This window comes from Engraulis encrasicolus, chromosome 19 (assembly GCF_034702125.1).
Source record: "Engraulis encrasicolus isolate BLACKSEA-1 chromosome 19, IST_EnEncr_1.0, whole genome shotgun sequence".
Classification (NCBI taxonomy): Eukaryota; Metazoa; Chordata; class Actinopteri; order Clupeiformes; family Engraulidae; genus Engraulis; species Engraulis encrasicolus.
In genome coordinates this window covers 20825247-20835246 of record NC_085875.1, presented here as the reverse complement: position 1 = coordinate 20835246, position 10000 = coordinate 20825247, and the positions used below count along the sequence as shown (strand labels likewise).

At 45.9% G+C, this 10000-nt stretch overlaps 1 protein-coding gene across 1 annotated transcript in view; it reads right to left on the bottom strand.

Moving 5' to 3' along the window:
* crim1 (cysteine rich transmembrane BMP regulator 1 (chordin-like)) overlaps positions 1-10000 on the bottom strand; it is a 230324-nt gene that overhangs the window by 49089 nt on the left and 171235 nt on the right. The window contains exons 8-9 of the mRNA XM_063183781.1: positions 8207-8335; positions 3011-3167 (exon numbers count right to left, since the gene is read on the bottom strand). Of these exons, the coding sequence (XP_063039851.1) occupies positions 3011-3167; positions 8207-8335 (286 nt within the window). The remainder of the gene's footprint in view (positions 1-3010; positions 3168-8206; positions 8336-10000) is intronic.

The window sequence follows — 10000 nt, the reverse complement described above, 5'->3', positions numbered from 1 at the left end:
CACCTATTCTCTGTTCAATTATTTGCAGTATTTACCTACTGTTGTAGCCTGGGGTTGCTTCCTGGGGTTGCAACATAAAGGTGGAATGTCTGCACACTTGCTCTGATGAGGAGCACATAGCTCGAAAATGTTCACTTGGGGGAAAAGAACCAAAACAAAAACGTGAGCTACTGTACAGACATTCCATCTTTATTTCCATAGTGTCTCACCTTTTGTCCTGCACCCGAGTCTTGGATGTGCGCAACACTTCATCACTTGGCTGGCCTACTGGGGTTGCAACATACTCGCCACTCATACTCTCATGCATACACTCACGCTGTTTCCTGATTGGTCTGATGACATTCAGTGGCATAGACATAAACAACACTATTTTCTGTCTGAAACTGGAAATCGCATGTACCTGCTTTGCTTCAAAATGGATCTGGTTTGACATCGCAGCGAGAACCCAGCACAGCTAGAGCATCGCTATAAAATCCAGTACAGTGCAAAGGGCTGGTTTACCAAGCTAAACCCACAAAGCCTGTACTTAGCATATACAGTATAATCTAATACAACGGCCCCTTTGGAGTAATGGAGCATGATGGAAGAGATTCATAAACTATCCCTGCCACACCATTACGCTTCTTCACAAGGCATCATGTGAAATTATGTAGAGCGCGCTAACACTGTAGCGATCACGCGCCGAAATTATAAACATATATAACATTATCGTAGCGTTGGGACGGTGGGGCATAATGGCTAACACTATTAGCACCTGACGGATATAGGAACAAAAGTGTCGCTATTACAGTGAAATCAGGCGATTAATCGCGGGTGATTTGTGACAAAGCATTTCCCCCCTTCATCCCTTGATGAGTTTTTATTAAGCATCCATCTTGCCATAAATCTGCTTTATTACACTGCTAGCAAATGGCTGGAGATTATTAGCTGTTCTCTAAATGAGGGATTTATCCAACAAAAAAAATATGATTAAGACACGCTAGACAGGAGCAAAATTTGTTCGTCTGAACTGGTGGTGCAATAAAGAGGAGAGCTAAACTGTGGACGAGTGTACCTGCTGCTGCACCTGTTCTCTCTTTCCACCCCCTTTGTTTGTCTCTTTTGCTTTGCTTTAAATTTGCTGTATGACAATGGAACACTACAAATGCATCCATTTGGCAAATAACACAACAATAGGTACAATTGTGAATTGCATTCCAAAGACTAAGTGAGAAAAATAACATAAATGCACGCACACGCACACACACACACACACACACACACACACACACACACACACACACACACACACACACAGACACACAACCCCCTCTCTCCAGTATACAGAAAGACACAAACCTGTTGTAAGTCCAGTGCGACAAAACTCTTTTGAATGGCCCATCGCTCAAACCTTGAGTCATAAGGACCGTCTCTCTCTCTCTCTCTCTCTCTCTCTCTCTCTCTCTCTCTCTCTCTCTCTCTCTCCCCCTCTCTCTCTCTCTCTCTGTCTCCCTCCTCTAAATAGCCCACATCTGTTCTGAGCACAGTGTGACAAAAAACTCCCTTGACCGGTCCATCGCTCACGTCCCTGAGCTGGCTCTGAGTTTGAGCGTCTGTGCATGTCTACTTAACCTGCTGATGGAAGTACACGCTGCTGTTCCTGCAGATGCTCTGTCATGATGTATCTACGCTCCCACACCATTATTTTACACCTGAGCATGGATGGCAGGCGGAGACACAACCAGAGAGAGGGGGAGAGAGCAACGGTGCAGAGAAAAAAAGAAAGAGAAACAGAAATAGGAAGAAAGGAGGGATGAGAACAAAGGAAATGAAAACAAAGAAAAAAGAGATAGATAGATAGATAGATAGATAGATAGATAGATAGATAGATAGATAGATAGATAGATAGATAGATAGCAAAAAAGAAAGAGACAGAAAAAGAGATAAGAGAATGACAAAAACAGGAATGCATGGCGTGGAAGGCGATGACAGGACAGAATCCTCTCAACCTCTGGCAGGTCTTGCCAATTGGCACTTAAACCGTATCAAGTGCGGTAATCTGACAAGGATTTAATTAACCGCCAGGTGTTTACAAAGGTGCCGCTTCAGCTCCGAATAACAAGACCCAAAAGAGACAAAGAACCTGAACCCAACAACTTCATTAGGTGCAATAGTGCTAGTGTAGAGCTTTTTATGTTTGGGCTGCTTGTGTGTGTGTGTGTGTGTGTGTGTGTGTGTGTGTGTGTGTGTGTGTGTGTGTGTGTGTGTGTGTGTGTGTGTGTGTGTGTGTGTGTGTGTGTGTGTGTGTGTGTGTGTGTGTGTGTGTGTGTGTGTGTGTGTGCGTGTGTGTGTGTGTGTGTGTGTGTGTTTGTGTGTGAAGGGGTCAAAGTGATGCCTTTGTAAACGACCTGTAATTGAGTTGCATCTTTCAGAGAAGGTGATCTTGGAGACAAAAAAAACAAGCACCTGCACACACGCACGCACACACACACGCACAAACAGAAAGAAAGAAAGAGACATGACTAGGCAGAGAATATATAATGAGTAAGGTATGGAAAAAAAGATCCGATTGGACAGTGTGTATCAACAAAAGAGGTAGCGTGGCTTCTTTGTCCACACACACACACACACACACACACACAGACACACACACACACACACATGGCAATGTGCTAGTGTATTATTAAACAGATGAATGAGAGCAGAAATGAGTCTCTGGGTCAACAGAAGAAAATTGTATTTTTCCTCCCTTTCATGTCTAGTTCACACTAATGGGCAAGTATGCACACAAGCACACACACGTACATACACACACACACACACACACACACACACACACACACACACACACACACACACACACACACACACACACACACACACACACACACACACACACACACACACACACACACACACACACACACACACACACACACACACACACACACACGCACACGCTCACACACTCACACTTGTACACACACACACACACACACACACACACACACACACAAGCATAAACACTTACATGAAGCCGAAAGGACACTCCTTGTCGCAGGCTACCGCCTTGCACTTCTTGGGCCGTGGGCGACACTGGCACACCGCGCAGCCATGGGCGTCGGTCTGGAAGCCAAACGGGCACTTGAGGGTGCAGCCTGCGATCAGGCCGCTACACAACTCCTCTCCTGTTGAGGGCAGCAGAGAGACAAAAACACTTGCTGGGTTAGTGACTACAGTATGTACACGGGTATCCTGAATACCAGTATACTCTAATAGAAGAGTCGAAGAGTCCTGTGCCATTTTTTTCCAAGTGATTCAGCTATGGGCTAATGGTAAGGGTGTTGCTTCAGATTTGAAGGCTTGAGTATTTTAGGTTTATCACCAATGATCAGGAACAATGTACCACATTTAGCAGGAACTGAGTTTTTTTTTAAAGCAACATAAACCATTTTTTCCAAGCTTCAAATGTATCCGAAATGATTCATCAATATATGACATAAAATGCACTTTTGAAGTAACCGCCAGAAGGCCATGTCCACACTATGCCAGTAATGAGATCAGATGAAAACAGCATAGTGTTGCTTTAAGTTGTTTTTTTCTTCACCTTCGTCATCATCCTTTTCTCTGTCTTCAAAGTCCCAGTCAGCTTTTTTGTCTATTTCCTCACATGTTCTTAAACATACAAAGGAATCAAACTAAAGCCAGACAGGACAACTCCAGCTCTTGTTATTATTGTCATTGTTGTTGTTGTTGTCATCCAACCACCACCAGCACAGTGGCTTTGATTTTAATATCCACCGAAGGCACTTTGAACAAATAAAAAAAACATGGATGACTTGCAATGCATGTCTGAAGCCTCTGGCTAACGCACTAAGGGCCATTATGAGCCTTTATAAGGGCCTTTGGCTCTCTTTCTTGGGCAATCCGTTATGGACACCGCTTCTAAGAGTACCCCCCTTTAACAATTAGCCATGGCAGCACTGCACCACCACCACCTGCAAAAAGCAAGCCCCTTAATGGATGAAAAAGAAGCCCATTAATTCCCTGCTAGCTAACAAACGCCTTTAGCATGTTTCAAAGGAGATGGCTCTCACTCCATCCTCCAAACCCCCCTCCACTAAGATTACACTGATAAAATCTATAGTTTAAGTCCACTTTTAGTCTCGGCGGGATGAAAGAGCGTGTTTAATGATTTCATAAGAGACTTTACAATGGACCTGCAAGCCTGGCTGACCCATGAAAAAGTCATTAGTATGCCTGCACGGGGAGCTGAGGGCTGAAGCCCCTCGTTCAAGCTCTAACTCGCTCCCCGGCTCGTTTCGCCCTGCTCCGCTCGCTCGCCTCCTGCCCTGACATGCCGCTCCCATGTCTATTGAGCTGAATGATGTACTCAGATGTCGGTAATGAGAATAACCCCTTTTGGGTGCTCTCCGTGCAACAAGAGCAAGAGCGAGAGTGCTGGTCAGAATATGTCAGATTCTTGCTTTTTCCTTCTTTTAGCAGCACTTTACAGCTGCATGGAAGGCTTTTATATGTTACAGGTCTATGTGAATTTCTTTTTTGGTGCTTGTTAATGGCATGGAAGCTCATTATAGTTATTAACATTAAGTGAGATACTTTGCAGCAAAACCATGAACAAGCCTTTTTAACTGAATGAGAGAGAGAGAGAGAGAGAGAGAGAGAGAGAGAGAGAGAGAGAGAGAGAGAGAGAGAGAGAGAAAGAAAGAGAGAGGGAGAAAGCGAGAGACAGAACAAAGGGGAAACAGAAGTAGACAGAGACCCCAACCCTCTTATCCGCCACCATCAATACGCCTTGTTTCCTACAGAACATATATAATCGCTAAATAGCTAACAACTCCCCACTGAGCATAGCAGAAGCTTCAGCAGATCTTCAACAATGGCCCCACCTGATTTCCACAGAACCGATGATCAAAAACTGCATTACCACACGGTAGAGTACACACTGAAGCTTTCACTCCAAACTATAGTGACAGTAGAAGACATACTGTAGCACCTTGGAATAAAGAGAGAGAGAGAGATGAGGAGGAAATGAAATGAATAATTTAACAAAAGGATCATCACTACATTACTGCCATCATTACGGAAGGGCCTGTCGCCATAGAAACAAGAGAGGTGGGCAATTATTTGACTGCAGAACAGGTTGGCTGTTCGTAACGTAAAAAACTTAAACTTAAGCTTCAGAGAGGAAGAACGCTTGCAGGTGTGTGTGTGTGTGTGTGTGTGTGTGTGTGTGTGTGTGTGTGTGTGTGTGTGTGTGTGTGTGTGTGTGTGTGTGTGTGTGTGTGTGTGTGTGTGTGTGTGTGTGTGTGTGTGTGTGTGTGTGTGTGTGTGTGTGTGTGTGCGTGCTTCCATAGCGTGCGTGCATGTGTGTGTATGTGTGTGTGTGTGTGTGTGTGTGTGTGTTTTGCCTTGTACTGTATATATCTACCCATATGTGCATGTGACTGCAACACAATCTGAAACCAACACCAAATCTAATATGTGTGGAGCTGCTCTCTCTCTCTCTCTCTCTCTCTCTCTCTCTCTCTCTCTCTCTCTCTCTCTCTCTCTCTCTCTCTCTCTCTCTCTCTCTCTCTCTGCTGTGGTCTAGCTACACCTCTTCCAGTCTCTCTTATATCCTCAGTTCTTCTCCTCATCCGTCTCCTTCATGCTCCATCTGTTTGTCTGTGTTTCTGCCACTTGTTACTATTCCCACCATGTTACTATGACTAAACCTCCTCTACTCTCACTTCCAATGAATATGATTCATGTTTTATACAGCAAACTTTTAGATAGAAAGATATGTTACCATGACTCAACCACTTCTCCTCTCTTCAATGCCTCATGCTCATCCTCTCTGTGACTAAACCTCCTCTCTCTCTCTCTCTCTCTCTCTCTCTCTCTCTCTCTCTCTCTCTCTCTCTCTCTCTCTCGTTCTTGACTAAACCTCTTCCATCCTCTCATCTTCTCTGCTTCTCATATCATTTCCCTCCCCCTCTATCCTCAAGTCACTTTCTCTCACTCTCTTTGAATTCCACCCTTCCTTATCCTTCATTTTTTTTTCAACATTTAACTCTGCTTCTTTCTCTCTCTCTTCCTCACTCCCTCTCTCCCTCTCTCTCTCTACGTCTCTGTCCCCACATGCACTTTTTCGGAGAGTGAGTGTCCGGATTGGTATTCCTCTCTGAGTCCAGTGCAGAGCGGAGCGGACAGGCGCCACGCTGTGCTGGGAGAGAGGGTGTAATAACTGACATCAAACAAAGCACACCAGCCCCTGACCAGGGCACTGGGACTGGCACACTCCGTATGGCACACCACACACCCACATGCGCGTATGCACACGGCACACACACTCACTAAGACAAACATACCTCACAGGCACGCACTCACTCACGCATGCATGCACGCAGGCACGCATGCACGTACGCACGCATACACAATGCATGCACGCATGCGCGCTTGCACATACACACACATGCACGCACATACACACGCAGGTGGCATTGGGCATGCAGGGGAGAGTGGCCAGCAGGAACAACAACAGAGATGCTATGCATATGCCCCGACACACACACACACTCACACTCACACTCACACACATACACACACACACACACACACACACACACACACACACACACACACACACACACACACACACACACACACACACACACACACACACACACACACACACACACACACACACACACACACACACACACACACACACACACACACTCACACTCACACGAACAGACAAAGGGGAGGCACACATCTGTCCAAATAAACACCGTGAATATGGAAAAAACTAATCCTAAATGTCCTTATCGCAACACAGTTGAAAATCCCCCTGGCCATTTTAATGACGACACCTGAAGTTTTGTTAGACCTCTCCCAATTCCCTGACCAAACAAAACAAGACAAATGCAGAAGCTTCTTTAACTTTTGCGTCAAGAATGACAATATTAGTTATAACTCTAATGCATTTGTGTGATAAATTCAGCTGATCAGAAAGGACGTCACCAATACACACCCATGTGTCTCTCTGGGGAAGTTATGCCATTGAAGTATGTCAGATAAAGGATTAAGCTTTACATTTCAGAATTACTCACTGGGATGTATTTGTCCTCAAATGCCACCATTTTAATAGAATAAAATGAGCTGTATGGTGGGTGTTAGTTATAGTTTCTTGAGATTTTCAGTCAAGAATGCCAAGTAATATATTTGTTCAAAAACATCAGCTGATTAGAACTTTACATGAATTAAAAAGTGAAATTTCTGAGTCAAAAGAAAGTGAGTCACAGGAATATGTGTTTGTCCTCAAATGCCATCATATGAATTGGATGAATTTCTGACCATTCAAATTTGATACGGACACCTGAATAAACTCAATAAACATAATTTCACAATAATAGGAATGGAATGAATTGAGCTGTTTGGTGTGCACCGGTGGCGGTTTTTTGGTTTGAGGCAGTGAGTTGGAATAAACAACAGTCCTCTTCCAAATGCCAAGCCTGAAGCTTGAAGCCTGTAGTCTGCTCTAGACAACATCCATTAGAGCGGTGACTGTGAGTGAGTGGGTAGGTATGTTTGTGTGTGCGTGTGTGTGTGTATGTGTGTGTGTGTGTGTGTGTGTGTGTGTGTGTGTGTGTGTGTGTGTGTGTGTGTGTGTGTGTGTGTGTGTGTGTGTGTGTGTGTACGTGTGTGTGTGTGTGTGTGTGTGTGTGTGTGTGTGTGTGTGTGTGTGTGTGTGTGTGTGTGTGTGTGTGTGTGTGTGTGTGTGTATGTGTGTGTGTGTGTGTATGTGTGTGTGTGTGTGTGTGTGTGTGTGTGCATTTGTGTGCGTGTGTGTGTGTCTATGGGCACAATTTTTTTCCCTCCCATGTTTGTGTGTGTGTGTGTGTGTGTGTGTCAGGGCACTGCGGCACTAATGAGTCTTGATGGGCTGCTGAGACAGTTTGTGTGAAAACTTGCACCTGCAAGTGTGTGTGTTTGTATGTGACTGTGTGTATGTTTTGGCTTTGTGTGTGTCGGGACACTCGGGGGTGCACGCTTGCAGTGGCATGGGTCAGTGGCAGGTGTGGCAGCCGTTGATGTGTGTGTGTGTGTGTGTGTGTGTGTGTGTGTGTGTGTGTGTGTGTGTGTGTGTGTGTGTGTGTGTGTGTGTGTGTGTGTGTGTGTGTGTGTGTGTGTGTGTGCGTGTGTCAGTGAATTCACTCACGGGTTTTGCAGTGGCAGGTGCGGCAGCCATTGACATCCAGGCGGAAGCCGTAGAGGCAGTCAAGCTCTGCCAGGGAGCAGTTCTTCAGCACGCCACAGGCAGGGGGCGCCATGGTGATGTAGGACGGCTCTGCAGATGTCATACCAAGCACACACACAAACGCACACACACACACACACACACACACACAGAACATAGGCAGACCGTGAGACAGTGGGTACAATGGAGATAGAAGAACAGCAAGGATTTGTGTGTGTGTGAGCATTTGTGTGTGTGTGTGTGTGTGTGTGTGTGTGTGTGTGTGTGTGTGTGTGTGTGTGTGTGTGTGTGTGTGTGTGTGTGTGTGTGTGTGTGTCTGTCTGTCTGTCTGTCTGCCAGACATGCATGAAGAGAAGAGAAGAGAAGAGAAGAGAAGAGAAGAGAAGAGAAGAGAGGAGAAGAGAAGAGAGGAGAAGAGAAGAGAAGAGAAGAGAAGAGAAGAGAAGAGAAGAGAAGAGAAGAGAAGAGAAGAGAAGAGAAGAGAAGAGAAGAGAAGAGAAGAGAAGAGAAGAGAAGAGAAGACAGAAGAGTTAGAACATAAAAGAAGAATAGAGAAACGAGGAGAATGCCATTGTGAGTGTGAGTGAAGGGTCCGTGTGTGTGTGGATGGTTTGGCTACGCTACTCCCAATCAGTGACGGAACAATTGCACATAGGGCATCCAGGGCAAGACAATGATGGGGGCCCCCATGCAACCTCCCAAGTTTACAATAGGGCCCCCACCACCAATACAGGAGGGCCCTGGGCCCCCGGGCAAATGCCCTGCTTGTCCTCCCTATAGCTCCGTCCCTGCTCCCAATAAGAGCCTTCAGCAGCAGCTAATGTGGTTAAATTGAGGCAGAGAGCAGCAGGGTATGATAGACCAGAAGCACCAGCAGCACTGAGACACAATGAGGCTCATCAACGTACATTTACAGTGTGGGTACACACACATACACACACACAGGCGTACACACATGCACGGACGCACTCACACAACACACACAAAAGCACACACACGCGCTCTCACTCACACACACACACACACACATGCACACGCACACACACAAACACACACACACACACACACACACACACACGCACACGCACACGCACACACTCTCACACACACACGCACACGCACGCGCACGCACATGCACAAACACAATTAGACACAAAAAACCCACTGGCTGAATATGGAAATGCGCACACATTCATTTAACACACACAGACACACACAGAGACATTCATTCACAGATAATCACCCAGACATAGATTCAAAAAGGCAGACAGGCAGACAGACAGAGAGAGGGAAAGAAAGACAGACGAGTGCTCACACACACACACACAAACACACACAGTGCACACACACACACACAGCAGCACTACGCTGATATTCTGACATCTCATTCTGGCATGTCCTTCCTCCTGGCTACAATTTATTTGTTGTAATCCATTTAAAAGATTATAGGCTGTTTTAATATCAGCCCAGGCCGTACATCACACATTTTTTTACCCGTTTTACCCTTCACAGTTCTCTAAACTCCACCTTCCTCCACACACACACACTGACGCGCGGACACAGGCACACACGCACACGCACACGCACACGCACACACAAACACAAAAACACACACACAGGGGAGCAGTCAGGGGGGGACAAAGGGGTCACTTGTCCCAGGCCTAGGGAGAGGGGGCGGGGGCAGAATTTGATCCTCATTACATGGTATGTATTGGATTTGGGGCCCTTTCAGATGTCTTTGTCCCGGGCCCAGAC